The 27,864-nt window shown below is 54.4% G+C and overlaps 1 protein-coding gene across 5 annotated transcripts; it reads left to right on the top strand.

Moving 5' to 3' along the window:
- Nucleotides 1-12,588: 12,588 nt before the first annotated feature.
- On the top strand, nucleotides 12,589-27,616 carry EXOC7 (exocyst complex component 7). 5 transcript variants are annotated; one of them, XM_032429673.1, is made up of 21 exons: nucleotides 12,589-12,710; nucleotides 12,904-12,969; nucleotides 14,533-14,717; nucleotides 14,909-15,014; nucleotides 15,862-16,084; nucleotides 17,289-17,456; nucleotides 19,913-20,005; nucleotides 20,924-20,992; nucleotides 21,921-22,066; nucleotides 22,349-22,501; nucleotides 22,728-22,826; nucleotides 23,170-23,232; nucleotides 23,488-23,554; nucleotides 24,254-24,292; nucleotides 25,041-25,106; nucleotides 25,399-25,519; nucleotides 25,767-25,862; nucleotides 26,607-26,670; nucleotides 26,894-26,935; nucleotides 27,045-27,178; nucleotides 27,416-27,616. In XM_032429673.1, the coding sequence occupies exons 1-21, from the start codon at nucleotides 12,651-12,653 to the stop codon at nucleotides 27,516-27,518; spliced, it is 2,163 nt and encodes a 720-aa protein (XP_032285564.1). In that variant the 5' UTR covers nucleotides 12,589-12,650; the 3' UTR covers nucleotides 27,519-27,616. The 5 variants fall into 5 exon arrangements, with proteins under 5 accessions (XP_032285564.1, XP_032285560.1, XP_032285562.1 ...); XM_032429669.1 differs by lacking the exon at nucleotides 20,924-20,992; XM_032429671.1 differs by lacking the exons at nucleotides 19,913-20,005; nucleotides 20,924-20,992.
- The last annotated feature ends 248 nt before the right edge of the window (nucleotides 27,617-27,864 follow it).

The following is a 27,864-nucleotide window of genomic DNA, read 5'->3' as shown; positions in this document are numbered from 1 at the left end:
TTCTTTGCTCCTCTCTCATGCTGGATTCTCTGTTTCTACTTCTACCCTTTGTTTGATGTATTTCCAGAAACTTCTGGAAAGGGCGCACAGGAGGTGCACTTTTTGAGGTCTTGAATGTCTAAGTGTATCTTTAGCCAATTCTCCTATCTGATCGCCAGTTGGGCTGGCTATAAAGTCACCCTCAGAAACAGGAAGCCAAGGTCATTGCTGCTGCTGGGAAATCTGCTTCCCCCCTCCCTCCCTGCTCCCCCCCCCCCCCCCCCACCCTGGGATCTTATACTTTGGCATTTGATTTATTTTCCTCTTTAGGAAGTGTTTAAGGTCTCTGCTTTATCCCTGATATGCTGAAAGTCCGTGATGGTGGGCCCTTGGTGTGGGCCTTTTCTTCATTCCCTGCGATGCTCCACGCAGTGGGACCTTTTAATCTGGGACAAAGTCCAAAGTCTTTATGTGATCCTTTCTTTCCCTTCATTTTTTCTGAGATGACTGTTTTCAGATTTTAAACATTAAATTGTACTGTCCGTTCTCTCCTACTTTCTATGGCTTTATCTTTTTGTTTTACTTTCCGGGAAATTGCCTCATGCCCTTTTTTGAGTCAACCCCTATGGCTCGTTCACCGTCCAAGCAACAACCACTAATTCCATTTCTATCGCCCTGCGTCAGTTTTGCCTATTTTAGAATTTCATATGAACGATATCAAACAGTTTGTACTTTGTGTTTGTCTTCTTTCACTCAGCGTATTATTATTATTATTTTTAAAGATTGTATTTATTTGACAGAGAGAACAAGAGAGAGCACAAGCAGGGGGAGAGGCAGAGGGAGAGGGAGAAGCAGACTCCCCCCTGAGCAGGGAGGCTGATGCGGGGCTTGATCTGAGGACCCTGGGATCATGCCCTGAGCCGAAGGCAGCCGCTTAACCACCTGAACCACCCAGGTGCCCGTGAGCGTATTGTTTTTGAAATTTACGTTGTTGCATGCATCAGTGGTTTGTTCCTTTTTATGGCAGAGTAGTATTCCATCAGATGGCTTCCGCAGTTTGTTTATCAGTACGGGGCCTTGTGAATGCAGCTGCTATGAACATTCTTGGACAAGGCTTTTGTGGTATAGCTTTTTTTTTTTTTTTTTTTTTAATCTCCTTTCACTTGGATGGGGCTCAGGAAGAGAAGACAAACACACGTGGTCCACCTGCCTGCCATGCTTGACTGGTTTATCCTGAGTTGATTTTTTTTTTTAAGATTTATTTATTTATTTTAGAGAGAAATAGAGAGAGAGAGAGAGAGAGCATGAGCAGGAGGAGGGGCAGAGGGAAGAGGGAGAGAATCTCAAGCAGACACCCCACTGAGAATGGAGCCTGACACGAGGCTGGATCTCACAACCTTGAGATCACGACCTGAGACCTGAGCAGAAACCAAGAGTTGGATGCTTAACCAACTGGGCCACCTAGGTGCCCCTATCCTGAGTTGATTCTTAAGAGTAGGCCTGGGTAGGGGTGCCTGAGTGGCAGACCTAGGCTTCAAGACTGGTCTGAGGGATCTGTAGGCCCAGAATCCTGGGGTGGGGGGGGTGGGGGCTGGAGGGTGAGGCTGGTCTGTTTGCCCTCTCTGTGGGAGGCTGGGGGCAGCTGGAATGGTCCTCAGTCATAGAGGCATGCGCCTTTAGTCTTAGGAGCCTTCTAGTGTCACCTACAGGTGAGGAAACTGAGGCACACAGAGAGGAACAGGTCTGAGGACATCAGCACAGATAAGGTTGGCTTTTCTTGGGCTAGGGGACCCAATTGGACATTTGCCACCTGTCCATTCACTGCGCCCCTGGCATGCCCCTTTATTTCAGCACGTGGGCAGTGTGCGTGCCTCTCCTGCTGGATGGGGAGCCCCAGGAGCACAGAGGCCGTGCCAGGTTCTCCATAGAGTGTAGCTGGATGGGTGGAGGGGGCGGGCAGAGCGCACCCCAACTTATCAGCAGAGCTAGATCCAGCAGCCAGGGCTCTGAGCTGGGAAGACAGTGGGGAACCAGGAGAAGAGAGCCCAGGTCTGTCCTCCCTGCCCTCAGGAACTCCAGGCCTCAACTCCCAGCCGAGCCCTCCTCCTCGGCCTTATTAACAAGCCCGTGCTGCACATGTGTGGTGTCTGGGAGCTCACGTGCACCGAGAAACAGGTACACCATTCACTGGCTTCTCTCTGCTCATTCATTCATGCATGCACTCATTCAACGGATCCAGACAGAGGGGAAGATCCTTCCATCGGTGTGGGGGACACGCACAAACAGAAGACCAAATGCTCAGAGCAAGAACAAGTGGGCCCCAAAAGTGCCTTTGGGACCCCCGAGACAGGATCATCTCATTCAGTCCCCTACCTCAGGGCAGCTACCGTGTCAGGGAAGGAGACCTCCTGGTTTCCCACCAAAGAGGCAGGATCCATCAGTCCTCAGCAGCAGGGATTGACCTGGCCCTCAGCCAGCTCCTGGTAGGAATCCCCGTGTCCCCTCCACCCTGGCTAACAGCTGCAGAGTCCCCTCCGTGCTCCACCACCTGAACCAGGCCACTTTCTCTCAGTGCTGTCTCCTGAATCCACTCCAGTTTTTGTCCAGATCAGTGCGCTGGCCTGCTCACTTGTGTCCCTGCCTCAGGCCACCAAATACAATCCTCCTCACCAAATACAATCCACCCTTAGCTGATTTGGTCCCCAAGGCCACCCTCCTTCCCCTCCCAACCAAACTCAGCTCTCCTCTCTGGACATCCCTTCCCAGCTTCCCAGCTGCTGTAAGGCTAGCCCCTCTTCCACGGGTCCCTCTTCCCCACTTCAAACTCCAGGCCACACACCTGTGTCTCCCCAGGCCTCCCTGATCTGCCTGATCTCCCTGATCTGGTGGCCGTGATGCTGCTTCCCCGGCCTGTATCCCAGAGGCTTGCAGTGCACCCTAAATTCCCAAATGTTTCCAAGAGGGCAATCTTCTTATCTACCAACTTAGCCAGCAGGCTGTCGGCCCCCTGAGGCAGGCCTTCCTCTCTTCTGCTGCCTATAGTTATGTTCTGGGTCAGCGCAGTTAATGCACAAGTAACTGAACCTGCCCCCTCAGTCCAGAAAGATCCACCCTGCTTGGAGGGAGGGCACGTGTGGGGGCACTTCCGGGCCCCTGCCCCAGGCAGAGAGAGGCCGCGGACCTTCACTCCCTGGGGTCTCTGCGCTGCAGAGCCCGTGGGTGTCCGGGGAGGCGCCGGAAATTGCTGAGTCACGTTCGGGGCACGGGGGGCCCCGGGGGAGCCCGGCTTTCCGGGAGCGGGGCTGCGGGAGCGCGCGGGGCGCGCGGGGGTTTGGGGCTGCGAGGACGCGCCCCGGGGTGGGGGGGTGCAGGGGGCGCAGCCGCATCCGGGGTGGGGGGGGTACAGGGAGCGGGGAGCGCGCGCAACGGGCCGCCCGGGGTAGGCGGAGGTGCAGGAGGCGGGGGCGCGCCCGGGGGGTCGCCCAGCCCCCCCGCCGAGGCCAGCCCGGCCGCCGGCGTCCTCGGTTGCCAGGAGCCGCGGGACCGAAATGCGGCGGGTGCCGGCGGCTGACGTCACCGCGCCCGCTGGCCCGGACCCCCCTCCGCGATCCCCCCCCCCAGCGGCCGCCCTGGCCACCGGCTTCTGCCCCCACCCCCATGCCCTCCCGCGCGTTCCTCATTTGCTGGCTTCGTCTCCACGTTGCTCTCTTCAGGGGCCCCCCTCGCCCCCACCCCTCTCCCACCCATCCACCTGCCCTTGGCCGCTCTCTTCCTTTCCTTGCACCCCCTGGACATTCTCGCAGGTTCCAGTCCCCGGGCGCCGCGGAGAGGTCCGTGGGTGTCGGGCGCCCCCTCGCGGCCCCCTGCGCCCGGCCTCGGGCGTGGGAGGAGATCGGGCCCTCGCCCCCCGGCCCCCCTACCCGCCGGGCGCTGGGGTGCAACTCCTGGGTGGGCGGGGGTCGTGCGCCCCCCAGCGGCCCCCGCTCGCAGGGTTCTGGAAAGCTGAAGGCCGCGTCCTCAAAAAGGGACCCTGAGACTGAAGATGCCCCAGGGAGAGCAGGCTGGAGAAGGGGCAGATGTTGCTCCAAGCAGAGAGAGAGAGGGAAGGCCTGTCTCTTCCATTTCTTCACGCGTTTTTCTGTGGAGCCTGCTGGGAAGTCTGTGGTCTGACATGAAGGGGAGGGAAAAGGGGTGTGAGAGAGAGTCGTGGCCGGGGCAGAAATGGGGAACTGAGTCAGGAGTAAAGGGACAGGGAATGGCCCGCTGACCCTGGAGGCTCCGGGGCCATGAGGAATCATCTGGCCTTTAGGGACTGGCCTCCCCAGCTGGCTTCCTGCCAGGCCTTGACCCTGGGATCAGAAGCCAACCCGTGCCTTCTCCAAGCCGGGCTGACTGGGAGCTAGAGTTTGAAAAGCTGATAGGAAATGTCCCTCAAGTGTTTGTTGTCCGGATCCACACAGTGGAGAGCCTCTTGCCTGGCGGCCAGAGTCAGAGCCAGTGGCCGGTGACCAGGGCTCTCCGGTGTGTCCTGGAGGCAGAAGTTCCCCAGGCCGAGGGACAACACAGGGGCTGTGGCATGTGTAGGGCTGGCAGCAGGGGAATAGCTGGGTGCCTCTTTGACCCACTCTCCCACTTTGGGATCTAAAAGGCCCCTGGCCAAACGGACTTCTTCAGGGTCTTGCCAGTAACCCTGGCGGTTAGGGCCTCCAGGCGTATCACCTAGCCAGGATGTGGGACTGTGGTCGTGGCCCTGGGGTGTCCAGCTGGTCCCAGGAAGGTCATTCCCGTGTTCCTGTGTGAGCCAGCCTGTAACATGTTGAGAGACAAAATGGAGGGTCTGCTTTCCAGGCCCGGGTCTGGCACCTTCTAGACACTTCTGGCCCTTCTAGACACTCGGTTTCCCCTTCCCTAAGGGCAGTGACCACTTCTCGCTCATACACACACAGGTGGTTGTGAGGACTCCAGGAGTAACCATCACGAAGGCTCAGCATGGTGCTAGGTACTCATGGCACTCATACCACAGGCCTACTTCCTGGCCTGTAAATGTGGGAAATGTCACTCACGTGTCTCCTCAGCCCACACCTTGCCGCTCCTGCTCCTTAAGCCATCCAACGTTTGGCACTCACTACCTGGTTGACTTCATCAACCTTTCTTTGATCTTATTTTTTTTTAAGGTTTTATTTATTTACTTGAGAGAGAGAGAGCACGAGTGAGAGAGCAGAAGCAGGGGGAGCAGCAGAGGGAGAGGAAGAAGCAGACGCCCTGCTGAGCAGGGAGCCCGACGCGGGGCTCGATCCCAGGACCCTGAGGTCACGACCCGAGCTGAAGGCAGATGCTCAACCGACTGAGCCACCCAGGCGCCCCTAGGACACATTTCCAAGCAATGGTAGCTGCAGACACCAAATAGTTCCTAATAGACCCTATTTACAGCCAGAAAGGCCAGTGAAGATCTGGGGTGGGCACTGCTGAACATTGCTTGAGCACCTACTGTATGCCGGGCCTTTTATATATGCTGTGTCACCTAATTGCCACGGCGTGTTAGACAGCAGGGCCTTCCCTCAGCTGAAGCAGCCCAGCTAGTGGCTGGCAGGGTGGGGAGCGGGCCAGGCCTGTCTCCCCTCACAGCCCGGCTCTCACGCCCCACTCTGTGCCATCATAGCACCGGCTGGGATTTCAACAGGGGCTGGCCACCTCACGGAACATACTCCTTTGAGAAGATGTGTCCAAGGCCGGACTCCCACCTGCTCCACAGACCTCTCCGAGGACCCGCTCTGGGTAAGGTGACAAGGCGGGTGGGTGGAAAGCTCGGGTGGGGGGGCATCTAAAGAAGGGCGGGAGAGGGTACTGATTCTTTTCAGCCACGTCTGTGCTGGTGTTTCTGTTCCTTGTGAGTATGTTGCTGTGATTCTCAGGGTAGAGAGTTTCACGGTTGCCTCAAAAGACGCCCCCCTCTTTCCCCTCGGCTCCCCACTCTGAGACATGTACCCACGAGCTTAGCTCACGGCTTTGGTGCTCTCTCCGGGCTCCTGCTCCTCCCTTGTCCTCCTGCCTTGAGCCATCATGCACTTTTCATTGGCTCCTCAGAGATTTGTCTCTGTGTTGGACCAAGGCTGGATGCTGGGGAGGCAGCCCGTTAGAAGGCCAGCGGAGGCCTTCCTGTCACCCGCGTGACACCATCAGCCCTGGAGGCTGAGCTTCCCTCTGGCTTTTGTCACTCAACTGTGAGGACCAGTTGCTTCTTGCCTGCCTTTGATCTGCCCTCAGCGGGGCTCCCTGGGGCCTGGCCACTCCTCAGCTCTAGCTCTTGCCTGTGAGGCTCTTCCTGGCAGCAAATCCGTGCTCTCTGCTGGTCACTTCACAGGGTCCACCAAGAAAACTCTGGCCCAACTTTCCAGACCCCCTTTCCGAAGTCACGCTTTGCCTCCATCCCTCAAGGGGGCAAGGTCCCAGCCTCTTTGAAGACCTGAATTCAAACCAGTTTACTCAGGGGACATTCAATTTGCAATTGTGACAATGATTTTAAACTTCACCTAAAAATAAATAAATAAACAAAACGGAGAATATCTAGAAAGTTTCTTTGAGAAGACAAAAAAAGACCAAGAAGGAAATATGCAACATTACATGTATTAAACAGTAAAAGTTACGTTGCTTTAACTGGTCTGATGCTAGTACTGAAATAGGGAAAAGTAGTTCAGTGGAACAGAATATATTCCCCCAAAATAGGTTCAAATATATATGGAACATATTTTTGATATAGGTACCATTTCAAACTAGTGACTGAATCATGAATTATTGAAGAAATGGTATTGGGACCATTGGCTATCCATCTGGGAAAAATTCAGATGGCTCAATGATATAAACATAAATATATATATATTAGAAAAAAGCAAAAATGGTTTAAGAAAAAAAAAAAAGAAAGAAAAGGAGAGCTTACCTGCGGTGAACCTTTCCATGAAAGACACAAAACCCAAAAGCTATAAAATAAAAAGTTTGGTCAATATGAATAAATAAAATTCTAGGAGAAAAAAATCAGCAGCAACAGAATTAAGCCACACATAAACGATAAAGGCGAATTTCTTTAATATACAAAGGATTTTGCAAAACTAGTATGGCCACTAAACAAAAAGATAGTCAAACTTACTTTTTTAAGTCACATATAACTGACATGCAATGTTCTATTAGTTTCAGGTGTACGAGGTAGTGATGGGACAATTAGGTACATTAGCTCACCACTAGAAGTGTAGTTACCATGTGTCACCACACAAAGTTATTATATTATTAACTATCTTCTCTAAGCTGTGCTTTTTATCTCCCTGACTTATTTATTTCATAACCAGAAGTTTATATCTCTTAATTTCCTCAAACTTACTTTTTTTTTTTTTTTTTAAGAGAGGGAAAGATGGGGAGGAAGGGGCAGAGGGAGGGAGGGGCAGAGGGAGAGAGAGAATCGTAAGCAGGCTCCATCCACCACGCTCAGCGCAGAGCCCAACATGGGGCTCGATCTCACGACCCTGAGATCATGACCTGAGCCAAAATCAAGAGTCAGACGCTTAACTGACTGAGCCACCCAGGAGCCCCTCAAACTTACTTTTAATTGAAGGAAAAAATTAAACATGAGATGCCATTTAAACTTTTTTTATAAATAGTTTTTATTTTTTAGTAGAATTCTAGGTTTACAGGAAAAATTGTGCAGGAAGTGCAGAGTTCCCACATGCCTCCCCTGTCTCTTTGCAAGAGTTAGGATTTCTAGCACGATGTTGAATAGCAGTGGTGAGAGCGGACAGCCTTGCCCTGCTCCCCATCTTAGGGTGAAAGTATCTAGTTTCTCACTACTAAGTAATGATGTTAGCTATAAGTTTATTGTAGATGTTTTTATCAAGTTGAAGAAGTTACTCTTTATTGCTGGTTTTTTTATGAAAATTGTTATCACGAATGGATGTTGGATTTTCTCAAATGCTTTTTTTTTTTTGCATCTATTGATATGATCATATAGTTTTTCCTCTTTAGCTTATTGATGTGATGGATTACTTTGACTTTCAAATGTTGCATCAGCCTTTCATACTTGGGAATAAATCCTACTTGTATAATAATCCCACGGTGTATAATTCTTTTTAGACATTGTTGGATATGGTTTGCTAACATTTTGAGTATTTTTGCATCTGTATTCATGAGAGAGATTGGTCTGTAGTTTTTCCTTCATGTAATGTCTTTAGCTGGCTTTAGTTTTAGGGTGATGCTGACCTCATAGAATAGGTTTGGAAATATCTCCTCTGCTTCCATTTCTGAAAGGGAGTGTAGAGAATTGGTATCATTTCTGCCTTAAATCTTTGGTAGAATTCATCAGTGAAATCATCTGGACTTTGTGCTTTCTGTTTTGGAAGTTTATTAATTATTGATTAAATTTCTTTAATAGATATACTCCTACTCAGATTATTTACTCCTCTTTGTGTGAGTTTTGGTAGATTGTGTCTTTCAGTCAATTGGTCTGTTTCACCTAAGTTATCAAATTTCAAACCATAGAGTTGTTCATAATATTCCTTATTATTCTCTTAATGTCCATGGGATCAGTAATGATGACCCCTGTTTCATTTCTGATATTAGTAATTTGTGTCTTCTCTTTTTTTCTTGATTAGTCTGAGTAGAAGTTGTCAATTTTATTGATCTTTTTAAAGAACCAACTCTTGATTTCCTTGATTCTCTTTGTTAATGTCCTGTTTTCAATTTCACTGATTTCTAATGCCTATTATCTCTAATATTCTGCTTATTTTGGATTTCATGTTTTTTTTTCTAATTTCCTAAGGTGGAAGCTTAGATTTACTGATTTTAGATTTTTTTTCTCTAATGTATCCATTCAATGTTATAAATTTTCCTTCAAGTACTGTTTTCACTGCATCCCACAACTTTTTTTTTTATTAACATATAATGTATTACTTGTTTCGGGGTACAGGTATGTGATTCATCAGTCTTAGACAATTCACAGCGCTCACCGTAGCACATACCCTCCCCAATGTCCATCACCCAGCCACCCCATCCCTCCCACCCCCCTCCACTCCAGCAGCCCTCAGTTTGTTTCCTGAGATTAAAAGTCTCCTATGGTTTGTCTCCCTCTCTGGTTTTGTCTTGTTTCATTTTCCCGTCCCTTTCCCTGTCCCACAACTTTTTTTAAGGATTTTATTTATTGAGAGAGAGAGCATGCACACATGAGGGGGAGGGGCAAAGGGCAAAGGAGAGGGAGAAGCTGACTCCCGCTGAGCAGGGAGCCCAATGTGGGGCTCAATTCCAGAACCCCAAGATCATGACCCGAGCTGAAGGCAGACGCTTAACTGACTGAGCCACACAAGTGCTCCTGCATCCCACAACTTTTGATAAATTCTTTTTTCCTTTTCATTTAGTTCAAAATTAAACCTGAGATGCCATTTCTCATCTCTCATCTCTCAGATTGGCAAAAATGTTAGATTGATAATCCTTAGTGTGGGTTTAGGTGGGGGGAAGGAGGCACATTGTACATTGGTACTGGAAGTACACACTAGTTCAGCAAATTGGATGGCAATTTGTACGTCTCTATACAGATTTTAAAAGTATATGTTTTAGGGGCGCCTGGGTGGCTCAGCCGGTTAACCGTCTGCCTTCAGCTCAGGTCATGATCTCAGGGTCCTGGGATCGAGCCCTGCATCGGGCTCTCTGCTCAGCAGCGAGTTGGCTTCTCTGTCTCCCTCTGTGATCTCTCTCGCTTTCGCTCTCTCTCAAATAAATAAAATCTTAAAAAAATAATAAAAAATAAAAAAATAAAGAGAGATGATCAAGGTATACTGTTAGGGGGACACCTGGGTGGCTCAGACGGTTAAGCCTCTGCCTTCAGCTCTGGTCATGATCCCAGGAACCGCCCCCCCCCCCCCCCCCGCATTGGACTCCTTGCTCAGCAGGAAGCCTGCTTCTCCCACTGCCTGCTGCTCCCCCTGCTTGTGCTCTCTCTCTCTCTCCGATAAATAAATTAATAAAGTCTTAAGAAAAATGGTATACTGTTAGGATGCAGGCCACAGGAAAGGATGTTTACTGTGATGACATTTGTGTTAAAAACAAAACAAAACAAGAGCTTATTCTGTGTAAAATGTGTTTGGATTTGTCCAAATGCATTAGGAAAGTGGTCATTCTGGTTACATCTGGGACAAAGGGGTTTGGGGCTCAGCGGGGAAGAGGGCTGAAAACCTTCTGTTTTTCACCTTCTACCCTCTTTCCAGTTTGAATTTTTTAACCTTGAATAAGAATTACATTGAAAAATAGTTTTAAAATCAAACTGCAGGGGCGCCTGTGTGGCTCAGTCGTCGGGCGTCTGCCTTCAGCTAGGGTCCTGGGATCGAGCCCTACATCAGGCTCCCTGCTCCGCTGGAAGCCTGCTTCTCCCTCTCCCACTCCCCCTGCTTGTGTTCCCGCTCTCGCTGTGTCTCTCTCTGTCAAATAAATAAGTAAATAAAATCTTTTTAAAAAAGATTTTATTTATTTGAGAGAGAGGAGAATACTTTAAACTTTCTTTCTGAAAGTTTACGTTTTACTAGATATGGTTGTCATAAATATAACCTGCTTTTTACAATGGATTTTCTTGAAAATCAGATTGGTGGTTTTGCATAGCAACAAATAACACTCCTGAGCCACCCAGCATGGGGAGGTGGGGAGCAGCCTCTGGTGTATCCTCTCCCAGCCAGCTGTGTTGACTTAGCGCACCTGACCTCTCTGAGCCTGAGCTTCTTCATCTGCAGAAGGGAGACAACAGCTGTGCCTGACTTGTACGTTTATTGTGAGGATTAGACAAGAGGACGAGTAAGGATGGTGTTTGTAACAGAGATGGACAAACAGAAAGCTCTCCATACAGGATAGCTGGCTACCAAATTACACTTAGTGAAAGAGATTTGAGAAAACACACAAAAGCACACTGATATGTAGTTTATTTGCAAAAATACAATGATACTGTGCCAAGTTCAAAGTATTTGTTCATGAGCATAGGGATCCTAAGACTTATAGAACAAGATGATATCGCTGTTTTTCTTGAGCATCTACCCTGGGCTAGGTGCTGTTCAGAGAGGCAGGTGCTGAAGGGGGCTCTCTGGGCTGCTCTACCAAGTCCAGAGTCCTTTCCACCATAGTGCTCCAGGCCCTCGTTCTGTACTGTGGCACTGAACTTTCCCCTTTACTTAGTTCTCAGGACTGCACAAGGACTGCCTCAGTGAAATCATCCCAGGTGCCCTCCCACAATGACTCTGCCTTTTTATCTCCCCCATCTCCAACAGGGCTGCACTTGGAGATTTCCTTCAATCCCACTTTCCTGGCTACCCACCAGATCTGAAATTGTCCTCATGCCCCATCAGAAGAGCTCCCCAATCTCTCTCCAAGCTCCAGGTCCCATTTCTTCCTCCTCTTGGATGTGGTGGGTCCTGAGGGGGGGGGGGGGGCTTGGGAACACTAGGACTTGGTATCCCAAAATATTCTCACCCACCAGCACACGCCTTGTTGTCTATCCCTTTCTGCCTGGATGCTGGATCCACAGAACTGAGCAAAGCCACACAGCTATTTACCTCCCCAAGGACTAGGGTCAGAGGCAGGGTTGGCAGGGAAGGGATGGAGGAAGGAGTGACATTAGGTTTTGCAGGAGCTGAGTCTTGTGGTGAAAGCTGAATGCCCAGCCCCGCAGGAACCTCCATCCAGGAGTGTCCCTGCTGGAGGCTCTGGGCAGAGGAGTTAGAATGTTTTGGAACTCTGGAGAAGGGGCCCTGCCGGCCCTCCAAGCCTTTCTGATTGCCCCAAAGCCTCTATGAGAAATAGTTAAGGGGCTGGGCCCAATCCCTCAGACAGGTTTGACATCTTTCGGCCTTCCCCTTGCACCATTTCCAGACGAGGTGAGCTCCCAGCAGAAGACACTTCACCAGCAGACAAGTTCTCACCCCCAACAGATAAAACCACAGAGCTCTCTCCAAAACAGACGCTCTAGGGTGAGGCTTGGACAGCACGCTCCAAGCAAGCCCCCCGCTCCCCCGGAATGGATGCTCCGAGGACTCCGCCAGCCCCGGGAATTTGGCTGGGCTCCACACAAGCCAGATTTATGGTTACGGATGCCACCGGGGCCGTGGGCGACCACTCTGTCCCCAGCCCACCCCCCCACCCCCCGTTCGGGGCTTGCACACAAGGTCCGCTGCATACTTTTGCGTAATGCAGGGCCGAAGGAAGGAGCGACTACACAAGCCCCTGGCTCATCAAATGGCCACACGTTCCGGGCCTACTGTGTGACACGCTCTGTGCTGTGGTCTGCGGGGAAGACGACATCCGTGCCTGGATATAAAATGCGAACTAGGGAAACAGACTTGTGGCCTTCCCCAGCGGCCTCTGTCAAAAGGGTCGGCCTTCACACGAAGACCGCAAGTGAACTCCAGCCGTCCGGTCAGCGGAGCGATACAACGCTGCTTGTGAACCTTTTCTGGCAAGTCCGAGAACCCCGCACTTGCCACACCCAAGATGGCCACCTTCCCAGGCCTGTTACCCAGTTCCGCTTGCCATTCCCAATATGGCGCCACTAGCGCGCCGTGGGGGCGGGGCCAAGGGCGGAAGTGGGTGTGGCAGAGACGGGAGCCGAGGGGGCACGCAGAGGCTAGCCAGCGGGCAGTGGGAGCCGCTGGGCCGAGGCGATGATTCCTCCGCAGGAGGCGTCCGCCCGGCGGCGGGAGATCGAGGACAAGCTGAAGCAGGTGAGGCTGGGGATGGGGAGCAGGAGAGGGAAGGGGCCGAGATCCGGGCCGGGGCATCTCCTCAGGGAGGAGGCAGGGCTGGGAGGGAGCACTCCCTGCGAGGAGGTAGGGTTGGGGGCGAGGCCGTGGGGCTGGGACGCGGTGTTCGTTAGCCTCCAGCTTCTTGTGATATGCTCCGCTCCGCTTCCCCCAGGAGGAGGAGACGCTGTCCTTCATCCGAGACAGCCTGGAGAAGAGCGACCAGCTCACCAAAAACATGGTGAGTAACCCCTCGGGTGGGAGGGCCAGACAGGCCTCCAGACTGGAGGAGAGCCCTTTTTACAAAAAGCCAGGGGTTCGAGCCTGGGTCATGATGGTGGTAAAGTGTGGGTTTCTCCAGCAGCAGTGTGGGGTGTCCCTTATCTAGCTCCCCGTGTTCTGCTCCTTCACGTACGATGCCGCAGCGCCTGCTGGCGCAGACTTTCCGCTTTCTCTCCAAGGTCTCCATTCTTCGTTCTCTCCTTCCGCGAACATTTAGCGAGACTGATTTATGTGAGCTGGGTAGTGGTCGTGTGTCATCCTCAATTCAGGTGATGATCAGCGGGCAAGGGTGGCCTGAGATTTTGAGATTACTGAGGGCAGAGAAAACTCAGGCTTCACCTCAGAGGGCTTTAGGGGTAGAAGGAGCTTTGAAAGCAGAGCTGGGATCTGGTTCTCGCCCCTCCACTTCTTCTTCTTCTTCTTCTTCTTTTTTTTTTTAAGATTTTATTTATTTATTTGAGAGAAAGAGAGTCAGAGAGAGCGGGGTGAAGGGCAGAGGGAGAAGCAAGCTCCCTGCTGAGCAGGGAGCCTGATTCGGGACTCGATCCAGGGACTCCAGGATCATGGCCCGACCCAAAGGCAGATGCCCAACCAACTGAGCCACCCAGGCGCCCCCTCCACTTATTTCTGTGTGGCTTCTGACAGGTAACACTGAGCTTCAGTCAACTCATCTACTAAAAGAGGCGATGCCAGCCTCCCAGCGTGGCTGTGAAGGTCGTAGGAGACAATGCACAGGAATGCATCTTGCATAGTAGCTGGTGTACAACAGGTGCTCAGCAAATAGGAGTTTCCTTCCTTATTTCTAGAGGAGACTGGAAAAGCTCATATTGAGTAGATACAAACTTTGGGTATGTGTTTAGGAACACAATCATAAAGTCCTCATCCTTATTAAATTATTAATTAGAGATTCGCCCTTAGAGAGAGAGGTTTTGAAGGTACTAGCAATGCATTTGAGGCTACTCTGTATGAAACTACTTCCTGTTCAGTCTAGGAAAGCTTCAGAGAGAAGTGAAATTGAGATTTGGCTTCAGAGGGTGGAAGGGAGTCCCTCCGGGGGTGATTATCTTAGAAGGAGCTCATCTGATGCATGGGCTGCTTCCTGCAAGGCAGACTTCATCCAGTTTATTTGGACCGCCTCCTGTGTGCTCTGCACGTGGTAGGTGCTGGGGATACGGTGGTGAACACGTACACCCAATCCCTTCCCTCTATTATCTAGAAAATCAGAGGAGGGGCGTCTGGGTGGCTCAGTCAGTGAAGCATCTGCCTTCGGCTCAGGTCATGATCCCAGGGTCCTGGGATCGAGTCCTGCGTTGGGCTCCCTGCTCTGCAGGGAGCCTGCTTCTCCCTCTCACACTCCCCCTGCTTATGCTCTCTTTCTCTCTCTGTCAAAATAAATAAATAAAATCTTTTTTTATAAAAGAAAGAAAACCAGAGGAAAGGCAGCAAATGCCAAAGACCTGGTGGGTGGGTAGAAGCAGTCCTGGGACAAGACTCAGTCCTGAGACTGGGCTGTCCCCCACAGGTGTCTATCCTGTCATCCTTTGAGAGCCGCCTTATGAAGCTGGAGAACTCCATCATCCCTGTGCACAAGCAGACAGAGAACCTGCAGCGACTGCAGGAGAATGTTGAGAAGACTCTCTCCTGCCTGGACCATGTCATCAGCTACTACCATGTGGCCAGTGACACTGAGAAAATCATCAGGGAGGGGTGAGCTAGGGCCAGAGGCTCACATTGCTAATACCTCTTGGGCCACAACGCTAAGCTTTAGAAGAGAGGGTTTGAATATAGTTGAGCCCGGAGTCCCCTGTATTAATTCTCTTCTCTTCCAAATACCATTCTCTTGGTCCTCCTCTTCTTCTTCCATCTGCCCAGGCTGATGCAGCTCTTTTCCTTCACAGCCCCACAGGCAGGCTGGAGGAGTACCTGGGGAGCATGGCCAAGATTCAGAAGGCTGTGGAGTACTTCCAGGACAATAGCCCAGACAGCCCAGAGCTCAACAAAGTGGTGAGGGGCCAGTGGGCTACTGTGGGAGGTTTGGAGACACCAGTCCCTGCCCTGGTCTCATGAGGGACACTGGACCGTTGACAGCCACTCCCCTCTGCTCCTGTCCCCAACCACGCAGCTTCTGCTAGTCACTTGTCTATACTCTGTTTCTCCAGATTTGTCTATTCCGGGCTTCTCATATGAATGGAATCGTATAATATGTGACCTTTTGTGTCTGCCTTCTTTTACTTCATGTCATGTTTTGAAGGTTCGGGCACATGGTGGTGTGTGTCAGTTCTTCATTCGTGGTATGGCTGAGGAACGTTGAATTGTGTGGATGGACCACATTACATTCGCCACTTGATGGATGCTCCACTTTTTGGCAGTTGCAAATAATGTTGCTCTGAACCCTCATGTATACTTTTGTGTGTGGACGGATGTTTTCTGTTCTCTTGTATGTTCTGGCTATCTGTTTCTTATTGGGTATATAATTTGCGAATGTTCTCTTTCATCCTGTGGGTTGTCCTTTCACTGTTTTGATGGTGTCATTTGTAGGACAAAAGTTTTTCATTTGACGTAGTTCCATTTATCTATTTTTTTTCTCTTGCAAACCCTTTTCTAACAAGAAGACAGGGTAATGGCCCATTGGGAAAATCATGGGCCAATATTTGTGAAGCACCTGTGTCTTGTAAAACTTTGAGTTTCACCTGTGAACATACAATTTGAGGGAACATGGGGCAAAGACATAAGCAGAGAGGGCTTCCTGGTGTTTCTTCTCCAGGTTAAAGGAAGTGAAGGCAGAGGAGGGGCCAGCTGGATGCTGAAGCAGCCGAACCCTCTCCCTTCCTTCCTCCCGTTGTCCCCGTAGAAGCTGCTGTTCGAGCGTGGAAAGGAGTCGCTGGAGTCCGAGTTCCGCAGCCTGATGACCAGGCACAGCAAGGTCGTGTCCCCTGTGCTCATCCTGGATCTGATCAGCGGTGAGGATGAGCTGGAGGTCCAGGAGGAGGTGCCGCTGGAGCACCTGCCCGAGGGAGTGCTCCAGGACGTGATCCGTATCTCCCGCTGGCTGGTGGAATATGGCCGCAACCAAGGTGAGAGGACCCAGGTGGCAGGGCCACACGGAGTGGGGTCTTCTCCCCGCTTTATTTCTTTAATCCACCGGGATTTTTTTTTTTCATAAAAAGAAGTTTAATAGGAAATGATATACAAGCAATAAATCTATAGCTTATGTGACTGTGTGAACATGTCCACAGCTCCTAAGCTGCACTTTAGGGGGGCCTTGGGCTTAGCAGGAGATTTTTAGGGAGAAAAGAGAGGCCAGTGGACAGCCTCCAGACCCCTGTGCTTCGGCCCATTTTTTACACTGGGGCTCCTTGCAACACCTTGGTTGGGAACTGCTGAAGTGTAGTGTTTCCTTGCCCATTTGCATTTTTGGATTCTCCAGTTTTCCGGTATTGATAGAAAGTGCTGCAGTGAGCATACTTGTGTGGATTGCTTTCCTTATATAGGGAGTTCTTTGGGTGTTTTCTCAGAGATGCAGCTATCAGGTAGAAGTGTCCAAACAGATTTGTACCTTTCTGCCATTGGAAGCTCATCTCCAGGTAGGTGGGGCCAGTCCAAAGAGCCATCAACGGTCCCATGGCTCTTTTTTTCTTCATTAATTTTATTTATCTTAGCCAGGGCTGTCATGGTCCTTTTTAAAAAAATTTGCATATCACGAATGGCTAAAGATATAGTGTGTTTTCATTCACTGACATTTGTTGTCTCTTTGCCTCCTATAAATTGCTCACATCCTTTGACCCCTCACCAAGGTGAATCTCGATGTTAATTTTGTTTATTTATTTATTTCTAAAAAGATGTTATTTATTTATTTGAGAGGGAGAGGGTGTGCGCGCGGTGGGGAGGGGCAGAGGGAGAGTCTTAAGTAGATTCCCTGATGAGTGTGGAACCCGACGCGGGGCTCGATCTCACAACCCATGAGATCATGACCTGAGCTGAAACCAAGAGTTGGACGCTCTACCGACTGAGCCACCCAGGTGCTTCCTAATTTTATATTTTTTATCTAAAAGAATTTTACCTTCAAAACTTAATTAGCAGTTCTATTGGGGGATATTTTCCCTTTTAAGATGGCTTAATTTGGGACCAGGCTATGTGGGTGGCTGGGAGCCATAGCAGATGCTAGGAACGAGTTAGCAAACTGAAATAGGCTCTACCACTGCTCGGCCCGCTGCATCTAGAGGGGAAAGAGAGGCAGGGACCCAGCTGCCACAGATCTGTCACCCCCTCTCTCCTCAGATTTCATGAATGTCTACTATCAGATTCGCTCCAGCCAGCTAGACCGCTCCATCAAGGGCCTGAAGGAACATTTCCGGAAGAGCAGTTCTTCCTCTGGGGTTCCCTACTCCCCTGCTATCCCCAACAAGAGGAAAGACACGCCCACCAAGAAGCCCATCAAGAGGCCAGGTGAGCCCCCACTCATGCCCATTAAGCCCCACCCAGAAGGCTGTGTGGGACCTGCATGGCCTTTGGCCACCCTGGGGTTAGCAGCGTCGGCCCCATCAGAGCTTATCCTCCCAGTGGCCCCTGACTGTGGGTACAGAGGACAGAAAGCAGGTGTCTTCCCACCTAGCAAGTCCCCATCTACTGAAGCTCCATGCTCCGGGTGAAATGTCCTTGCGTGTCAGCCGCAGCCTGGCAAGCCGCTGTCTCGAGCTGCCGAGAGATGCTGTCCTCAGCTGAAGGAGAGGCTAGGATGTTGCAGGGCAAGGGGCCGCCGGGCGCAGCACCTGGGAGAGAAAGCTCAAGAGCCAGGGGCTGCTTCCACCTTAGCCCACACTCCCGAGCTGTGGCTGCAGGGACATGCCCGGTGTGGCCTGTGGGACCCGCCCCTCGTGACAGCAGGCTGTGTGTAGAGTGTTTCTCGCCCTTGCCCCTCAGAGAGCACCTGCTCCTGCTCAGGCCTTTAATTGGGGTTTGGAGAAAGGGCAGTGTAGAGGCTGCCCTCAGGGGCCCAAGCGAGCAGAGGACTGGTGGCCCCAGCAGGAGGTGTACCGCCTTCTCCCGTCCAGTGCAGATCTCCTGGCCGTCATCTAAAAACCTGCTCCTAACAGAGACTGTGCTGAGCCAGCCTGCTGGGCCGCAGCTGCCGGCACTCGGTCGGTCCGTCCCTGTGCCTCTGTGCGTTGGGCAGGGGCTGTCTCCCTCAGTGAGGCTGTGAGGCTGCCTGCCTTGGCTTGTCTGGGCTCTCTTCTCCATCTCTTCTCTGACAGGCCCACGGCGGGGTGGGCAGACCTGGTCTGCACTGCCCCCAGAGTGTTGGCTGGCCGTGGTGGGGCTCACAGTGGGCCTAGTCTGTCCTTGGCTTATGGGCCCTGGAGGAAGACTCAGGCTGCAAGGATCCCTGTGGTTGCTGCAGAGTTTCAAGATTGTCAGCAGCCAGGGGGTCAGGACTGATGTGGAAAACTAGGGAGCCAGGCCCCTGGGACATCCGCTCCTGGCTTGGAGGAGAGGAGCAGGGAGGCCTCAGTCGGTCAGTAATTTAATACCAATCTCGGCATCTCTGTGGTCACTGGGCACGTGATGGGCTTGGCGGCTGCCCGATCGGTGTCCTCGGTCTCCGTCCACGCCAGCGTGCCGGCGAGGCTCCTCAAGGCCCGTGTGCAGGCCCATCTGCTGCGGCTTTGCTGTGGGGCAGGAATCTGATTTGCTCATTAGCAGGACCGCTCACTGAATGGGGAGAACACAGGGAGACAGATGCTGAGCCGGGGCCATGAACTTGGTCATTAGTAGCTGATTGTCACGTGGTCCAAACAGAAAGAAAGGAGCCACTCCAGACCTTGTCCCTTCTCCCCCAGCTTTTTGTGGGGGGGGCTGCCAGAACCCAGCCAGCCTCACTGTGTTCAGAGACACGGCTGGGGGTGGGGGACGCAAGAGTCTCCAGGGAAGATGGACCAGAGTTACGTGTGGGGGCCTCTTTCCCGCTCCTAGTGCATCTTATTAACAAGGCAGCTGTCCTCGTCTGTTTTAAATGCTATTTTATTTCCCGCATTTTCTGCCCTGAGGTGTCTCATTCCCACAGAGGTGGCTGACCCCGGAGGCTGTAGGCACTGCGGTTTTGTTTTTGTTGATTTCACTTTTGATACTAACTGTTGTTTTTTTCCTCCATGCCGCGAGCATGCCGACCCCCCCACCCCGCCACCATCTACCATCCTGCTTCCGTTAACCCCCAACCAAGCTTCTGAGTTTTCTCCGATTGCTTTGGGGGTTCAGGTGACTTTGGTGCACGGGGCCAGGCTGCCTCAGGGTCTCCAAGCCTTCTGTCTTGGGCACCGCTCTCCCAGGAAGCTCAGTCCTGTCTCACCAACTCCCGGGCTCTGCTTTCCGTCGACCTCCGTGTGTCCACGTCCCAGCACTGAGCATGCCCGGGAGCTCGGCCTCCTAGTGTTTCGGGCCGGGCCATGGGCCTCTCGGCCTCGGGTCCCCAGACTCCGCTAACCTGGCTGTGCCCTCTGGGTGTGAGAGCTTCGTCGCCAGCTCCTCCATCCTGAGCCTGGTCTATTCCGACTTAAATGCCACTCAGTAGTGTTTTTTATTTTTGGCTTCTCCTGATGGCTCTTTGCCCATCTCATCTCCTTCACCCACTGCATTTCCTAAAGAGAACTCAAATCCAGAACCGTGAGGGTCAGGAGCAGAATCGGGAGCTCCGTGTGGGGCATGCCCCGTGCCTGTTCCTTCCTGCCCATCTGCAGCACCTCCGGGGGGTCCTGGAAGGGGCCTGCTGGAGAGATGGCATGTGGGCATGCTCACTGTTGGGGGGCTGGGTATGGGGCTCGGGGAGGGGGGCAGGTGGAGGCCTGCTGCTGTTTTCTCTCACTCATTTCCTAGGTCTTCTTGTCTCCTCTCTGTGGTTCTGGTGACAGGCACGATCCGTAAGGCTCAGAACCTTCTGAAACAGTATTCCCAGCATGGTCTAGATGGGAAAAAGGGGGGCTCTAACCTCATTCCTCTGGAAGGTAATCACCCTGTGTTCTTCTCCTGTTCCCTCCTCCGCCACCATGTGTGCACTCTCGTGGCAGGGCAGAGCCTCCAAGCCCCCAGGAGGGCCACGGGAGAGTCCCTGGGAGGGGGCAGGGGTGGGGACAGCAGGTGCCTGGTGCCGCTCACTCCAGCTGGCGCAGGGCAGGTGCCGTGGCCTCGGCCTGGTCCTGTCTGGCTGACGGCAGCTCTGCCCTCCCTGAGGCTTCCTACTCCCTCCCTGTCTCTGTCCTTGTCTCCTATTTGAACTCAGAGAAAGTTCTTTGTTATGGGCAGCCCTTTCACGCTCAGACCAGCAGTGGCAGGACCAAGCTGGCCTAGGCCTCCGGGCCAACCCCACCTCCCCCAGCTTTAGAAAGGGGAGTGTGTGCCACGAGGGGGATGGGCAGCCTGTAGGCCATGTCCCTCCTTGCCTCCTGTCAGAGGAAGGACAGCCCTGCCCTGGTGGACCTGACCTTCCTTCCAAAGAGTAACCCTGGGGAACCAAAGGAGGCTGTCTCGTTCACTCAGCAGTGACATTTCTCTAACTGCGAGTCTCCCCAAACATGGTGAGGTGGGTAAAGCCCCTGGGGCCGAGCGTCAGACCCTCCACAGCTGCCAGAAGCTCTCCAGAGCCTTCCTTGGTCCTCCCACAGGCTTTCTCTTGGCCTCGGGCTTGGAGAACTAGCTCTCAAGGACGGTCTGGGGCACTGCAAGTCAGGCTTGAAATGGCTGTTCCCAAGGTGGTCCGTGGCAGAGGAGGGGCTCAGAGCCCTCTCCGGTGCCCCTTCCCCCGCCCCCCCCCCCATCTCACATCCCCTCCTGGAGATCGAGGGCTTCTTCCCTGCCCCCGAGGGGCAGCCCGCCCAGCCCCTGGATAAACGCTGCTTGTGTCTGTACGGCCGACGTCTCGCTAGGTCACGAGCATGATTTCCGAGTTAAGCACCTGTCCGAGGCCCTGAACGACAAGCACGGGCCGCTGGCTGGTGAGTACCGCAGCCCAGCCCGAGGGCAGCCGCCGCTGCCTTGGCCGCCGTCCCCGGAGGGCTCTGCTCTGAGGATGAGCCAGGCCTGTTTGCCTCTCTCTCTCAAGTCTCTCTTTTGGGCACTAGGTCTCCTTGCCTCTCTCCAGATGGGAGTGTATGCCTGGCTCTCGGGGCCTGGGCCAAGGGGAGAAGCTGCCGCTACTTGGAAGGTGGCTCCCTGGAGGGCAGGGAGCCCTGACATCTGACTCCAACAACAGCTCCGAAGCTCTGACTCGGAGCCCGTTCCTTTGCTTGTGGGACCAGGTTGCCTATGGGCACTCCCTGCCCCAGCCTCCGCTAGTGGGACCCGGGTCTCCTGGGGCAGCTGACCAGCAGAAGCCCTCCCTTTCTGGGACTCATCACCCCTTCTCAAAGTTTGACCCCATGCCAGCTAGCCTCCTAGCCGTAGCCCACTGCCTTCTTAGACATTCCAGGTCTGGCGGGGCTGAGAACTGCCTTCAGTGGCCTGGCATTTTCTCAGATGGGTGACCACGGTGCCTGCCTCTTTGAGGTGGGCACCAACCCGTGGCTGCCCTCTTTCTAGTACAATTCAGAATCCTCAGTCCTGGGGACAGGTACACCATAGCCAGGAAGCCGATTTAGGGCTCTTCCCTCTTCATCCCTTCATCCATCTCCCCACCACCTCTAGTACCTGATGCTCTGGGACATAAACACTGTCTGGCAGAGCTGAAAATGAAGCCAGGACAAAGGCTGGATTCAGCCCTGTTTTTTCTCTTCGAAGCAGTCGGGCCTGCTGGAATGCTCTCAGCTTTCTGCCAGAACAGTCTGCCTGGGCTACAGGCCAGGAGCTGGGGAGACCCATGCCCCCCCCAGCAGGGAGAGCGGCTGTCCCCAGACCAGCAGCTCAGGGGCACCGCTGTCCCCCCAGGGAGAGACGACACGCTGGACGTGGAGACCGACGCCTACATTCACTGCATCAGTGCCTTCGTCAGGCTGGCCCAGAGCGAGTACCAGCTGCTGATGGACGTCATCCCTGAGCACCATCAGAAGAAGACCTTTGACTCCCTGATCCAGGTCCTGCCCCGCCCCACCCTGCTCCTGGGCCCCAACCAGATGCCCCCGCAAAAGCTGCGGCTGCAGAAGCTGGAGTTTGGGCCAGACCTCTTGGCCTGTAGCCTTCAACTGTAGCTACCCACCATCTCCACCGTGTGTGTGCAGGGGCAGGGGGGGGGTTGCCGTCCCCTGCTGGGGCATGCTGGCTTCCCCCAGCCCCTCCAGCGGCCCTGACCGTCCCTGGGAGGCAGGTCTCACCGCTCTGCCCCCTCTGTGAGCCGCGTCCTTGCTCTGCTCTCTCAGGACGCGCTGGACGGGCTGATGCTCGAAGGGGAGAACATCGTGTCTGCTGCCCGGAAGGCCATCATCAGGCATGACTTCTCTGCCGTGCTCACTGTCTTCCCCATCCTGCGGCACCTCAAGCAGACCAAGCCTGAGTTTGACCAGGTGCTCCAGGTATGTGGGCGGGAAGGCCCTTGGGGACACGGAGGGGGGGCCGTGCAGCCTGGCCTGGCTTCTCCGCCTTCACACGTCTGCTCCGAAGCTGGATGGAAGCAGCTTCTGCAGGGCCCTGGGTGAGGGGACTCCCTCCCAGGGTGACGGAACAGGAGGGGAGGCAGTGGGGGGCAGGGGAGCGGCTGGTAGGGAGCGGGGTCCACTCTGCAGCTGTGTGCTTCCTCAGGGGACGGCTGCCAGCACCAAGAACAAGCTGCCCGGCCTCATCACCTCCATGGAGACCGTTGGAGCCAAGGCCCTGGAGGACTTTGCCGACAACATCAAGGTGCTCTCCCTCTCTCCGGGGCCACCTGCGGCCCTAGAAGCTGTGGGCAGGACCACCAGGCACCTGCCTCGGGAGCTCCTGCAGAGGGCAGGCCGCCAAGAGGGGCTGCTAGTCTCCTGTCGGTACCCACTTGCCTCCCTTTCTTTCCCAGGGGGCTCCTGAGCCCCCAAGGGGTGACGCTCCTGCCCCATTTTTCCTGTCCTGTCTCACTGGCCTGCGTGCCTGAGGGGTGCCCTGACCCCTGTCTGCCAGGAGGTGGCACCAAGAGCAGACCGCCTGGGGCCCGGGGTGGGGCCCAAGGCCCTGGGAGCAGGTTCAGGAAACTGGGCTGTTCTTTCCACAGAATGATCCGGACAAGGAATACAACATGCCCAAGGATGGCACCGTGCATGAGCTCACAAGCAACGTAGGTGCTGCCCAAGGTCGCCTGGGGGGGGGAGAGGGCCTGGCCTGGCCCAGAGCCGGCATGCTGGTGGCAGGATGGGTGGCAAAGTACTTAGTGTCTCCGGTAGGGCAGGAAGCTTACAACCACCCTTTTCACGGGGCAGACCCCTGGCCCTGCACCCGCCTGGAATGGTCCAACGGGGTGCGTTTGGGAGGAGATGTGACCTTGAGGTCCTGCCCTTGACCTTCTTCCTGGACCTGTTTTTTCCCCACACAGGCCATCCTCTTCCTCCAGCAGCTCCTGGACTTCCAGGAGACGGCAGGGGCCATGCTGGCCTCCCAAGGTATTCGGCACCTCCCAGTGGGGCCCCCTACCCGTCCCCCACTCCTCCCACTTGTCTGGAGACATGGGGCGACTGGCCACCTCTGGGAGAGATCCCCTCCTGCCCTGTGGAGTGGGGTTTGACTGTGCCTTTCCTGACCCGACCTCCCTCCCTTCTCGCTCCTTCCACCGTCCTCGCTCTGGAGAGTGGCACTCCCTGGTTCGAAGATGCCCTGCCTGCCTCGCCCCTCCTTCCGCATTTCTCCACCTGCTCTTGTGTCCGCCCGTCCTCCCGATTAGTCTCACACAGCTGACCTTCCCGTGGGCTGGCGTCTCAGGGCCAGCCTGGTGTCTCCCCGCTGACCGCTGCCCTGGCACTGGAGCTGGGGAGGTTGGCGTGGAAGGAGGTTGGCATTTCTGAGCACCGAGACCCAACCCAACTTGTTGGGGCCCCCGGGCCCTCCCCTCCCTCCAGTTTGGGGGCGAGGGAGCGAGGAGCAGCCTCTGGCCTGCAGTTCTCCAGATCCCCACTTGGCTGCATGCTCCCTCACCTTCAGGGGTCCAGCCAGGGTGTGTCCTGCCATCTGTGTTCTGGCTGTCACGGGGAGGGGTCTGCTTGACTCGGGGGACACGGTTTCTAACCTGTGTTTGCACTTTGCGTCTTTCTCCCTTCTTTGTCTCTCCCCCTTTCCCTCTGAGTGCACTGCCTTTCACTCCGTAGTTCTTGGGGACACATACAATATTCCTTTAGACCCCCGAGGTAAGCAGCAGGGCTCTGCAGCCCCATCCTACCGCTCTGAAACCCCATGGGTGAGGTTCCTTGGGGACGGAGGCATCTGGACAGACTCAGGACCTACTGGGGAGTGGGAGTCAGGGGGGACATGGGTCTTCGGGGTGCTCCCAACTCTCTCAGCTCCCTGCAGGGCCACTTTCTGTCCCTGAGCTTATCCAGGCGGCACCCTGAGTGCACCCTCCAGGCTAGCCCAGCACCTGCCTGCCCCCTCCCTCCCCATCCACCGCCGCCGCCTGGCCGCCTGCTTGTTCAGGGGAGCCTGGTAGAGGAGGTTGTGGGAAGTAGGGGAGAAGGGGGAGAGGCCATGGGGAGCCTACTCTAAGACCCTGCTGTTGACAAATGGGATAAGTGGGCCTCGTAGTAGTAGACAGCACCCAGCATGAGTCGGGGCTGGGGGGCAGGGGGCGTCCCACTCCTGTCCCGCCAGCCTTCCTGCTGATCACAGGCCAGCTCATTAACCTTGCCACCCATCACCATAGCGGGGCTTGCCCTGGGTTCCGGGAAGACGCTGAGGGAGTGCTCCCTGCAGCAGGCAAGGAGCCCAGCAGCCCAGCAGCCCCCACCCCCTGCCCTGAGCGCCTCTGCATCCAGTCTGCCTGAGGAGGGCTCAGGGGCCCCTCCCAGGGTTTCCAGAGCTGCTCCCAGGGCTGAGGGGAGGCCACAGAGGGTCCTGGCTGCTGCCACGGCTGCAGTAACAGGCCTTCTCTCCTCCCAGAGACCAGCTCTTCTGCCACCAGCTACAGCTCCGAGTTCAGCAAGCGCCTGCTGAGCACGTATATCTGTGAGTGCTGTCTAGCTGGCAGCCCCCGGCGCCCACCTCCCCTGCCTTTTCCCTTCCTCCCTTTGTGCCCTCCTGCTAGTCTTGGTCCAGTCCTGAGCCCCCTCCACGACCTTTGGAATTGTAACCTAACTTCCGGTTTAGGGGCTGAGCGGGGCTGGGCAGAGGGCTCCTGAGGCTTGTGGAGTCTGAAGTTAGGAGGGACGAGGACAAGGGTTGGAGTTGGTTCGAGGGCCATTGACTGGGTCGTTTTGGTCAGACTGCCCGTGCATGTAGCCACACCCTCCCTGTGCAGGTAAGGTCCTGGGCAACCTGCAGCTAAACCTCCTGAGCAAGTCCAAGGTGTATGAGGACCCGGCTCTGAGCGCCATCTTCCTGCACAACAACTACAACTACATCCTCAAGGCCTTGGAGAAGTGAGTGGCTGCAGGTGTCTGCGTGCGCGCGGCTCCCACCTGCCCCGGTCCGCCCGCCCACCCTTCCGGGGCTGCCTGTGCCCTCCGCCTGGCCAGGCGGGGAGAGCAGCGCTTTACCCCTTGGAGTCCCAGGACCTGGGGCAGTTTAGGGCAGGCCCCATGGGTGCTGCTGCGGAGACCAGCAACCTTTGGGCCCCAAGAGCCAGTTCGGTCCTCTGCTCCCTCCCTCCCCCCCCCCCCCCCCCAGGTCTGAGCTGATCCAGCTGGTGGCCGTGACCCAGAAGACTGCTGAGCGCTCCTACCGGGAGCACATTGAGCAGCAGATCCAGACCTACCAGCGCAGGTGGGCCCCGCCGCGCCCTCCCCTCACCCCCAGGCTGTATCCTTCACTCACTCTTCCTGTCCGAGCTGCAGAGTGGGGTCAGTGATGGGGAAGTGCTCCCCTGTGGACCTGGCCCTCCGCTTGCTGTTTAACCACACCCACAGGGTGGAGAGGGACCACCCGCCCCTAGCACCACCTGCTCCCTGGGGGCTGCTCTGGCCAGCATTTCCAGAGGGTGCGGTGCCTGGGGTGCAGGCGAAGAAGAATGGGAAGGCTGCCTGACAGAGGTGTGGGGACGTGAGGCCAAGCGAAGAGCAAGGTTGCAAGAGCACTTGAACTTGCTGAACCTCGCTCTGCCGTGCTCCCACTGCTCCTCATCCTCATTTCTCCTTGGTTTGTGTGTCTCCCTTTGTGTGTGTCTCCTGGGAGTGGTCTCCCTCCTCCTTGCATTGTCTGTCCTCTGCTCCCTCCTTTCTTTCTCATCTGCTTCTCGGTATTTACCCTCCAGGAGATCGATGTGAAGTGTAGCTGCTAGTATTTGTTCAATTTATTGAATTCTGTTTCCTGTTCTTAATTTTAAAAGCCAGCAGCTTGAACATTTTATTTTCCCAAGGAAAAATCTCAGCTGTGCTCTGCTTAGTTGTGACCCAAATCCATTGCCGACCTCCCCCTCCCCTAGTAGATCAAGAGATTTAAAAAACAAAACAAACCAGCCCCTGGGAAGCAGTCCCTCCTCTACCTTCTGCCTCTCTCCCCACCTGGCAGCTGGTTAAAGGTGACTGACTACATCGCTGAGAAGAATCTACCTGTATTCCAACCAGGAGTCAAGGTGGGCGGAAGGCCTGGTCTGGGAAGGGTGTCTAGCAGATGTGATACTTTTTGTCACATTTCTGGGGGAAAATGGACAAGCATCCCACTGGGATGAGCGAAGGATGCCTGTGGCCACAGGGCAGCAGGAGAAAGGGCTGGGCTCAGGTGTTTGGGGAAGGAGCCAGTGGCCGGGCAGTTCTGCTCTGAGGAACACTTTCTCGGCCCTCTCCCACCACCCCCAGCTCAGGGACAAGGAGCGTCAGATGATCAAGGAGCGGTTCAAGGTGAGTTGGGGTCCCCTCCCCTCCACTGCTCCTTGCTGCTGTTACAGGGACATGGGCCCAGAGTCTTTGTCTTTGGGTCACTTCTATTTCTACCTTTTTTGGCGGCCAGGGTTTCAATGATGGCCTTGAAGAATTGTGCAAGATCCAGAAGGCCTGGGCTATTCCTGACATGGAACAGAGAGACAAGATTCGCCAAGCTCAGAAGAACATTGTCAGGGAGACCTACGGGGCCTTTCTGCACAGGTGAGCACTCTGTCTCCACCTCCCCAGCCCTGTGCCCCCCACTTCCCCTGCTGGGTCTCTGCTCTGTTCTTCAAGAAAACCCAGAGGGTCGTGTACGTGTGGGTGGCAGACCTGTGCCCTGGGCTCTGCTGTGGGGCCGAACTGGGACATGACTCAGGGGCACCCTGTCAGGAGTGTCTTAGGCTGAGGTGGAGCTGGGGGGCCGCCAGCCTGCCGCTGACCTCAGCACCTGGTCAGGTATGGCAGCGTGCCCTTCACCAAGAACCCGGAGAAGTACATCAAGTACCGCGTGGAACAGGTGGGCGACATGATCGATCGCCTCTTTGACACGTCTGCCTGAGCCTGCTGCTGTCCCTGCCTGGTTCTGCCAGATCAGCCATGTTATTGGACAGATAAATCAGTGTTAACTTGCCTCTGGGCCTGGTGAGTTTGACATCTTTTGGGACAGGGACCTTTTTCCACCCCTTCTCTAGCCCAGAGCCCTGTCCCCGAGCCCTCGAGTCCTGGTCTGCATTTCTTTCTGGAGCTCCCCCAGACCAGCACTCTGCCAGAATACCGGGGTTCCTTCCCACCTTAGGTCTCATGAGCCTGAGCCTGCTTGGGCCACATAATGGCTTCCAGACAGGAAAGGACAGAGAGGAAAGACAAAGGGCTTGTGCCCTCAGTTCCCTCATGTGTACAAAAGC

Source organism: Phoca vitulina, unplaced genomic scaffold (assembly GCF_004348235.1).
Source record: "Phoca vitulina isolate PV1807 unplaced genomic scaffold, GSC_HSeal_1.0 scaffold41, whole genome shotgun sequence".
In the NCBI taxonomy this organism is placed as follows: Eukaryota; Metazoa; Chordata; class Mammalia; order Carnivora; family Phocidae; genus Phoca; species Phoca vitulina.
Note: the sequence above shows the minus strand (reverse complement) of the source record. Positions and strands in the feature narration are given on the sequence as shown.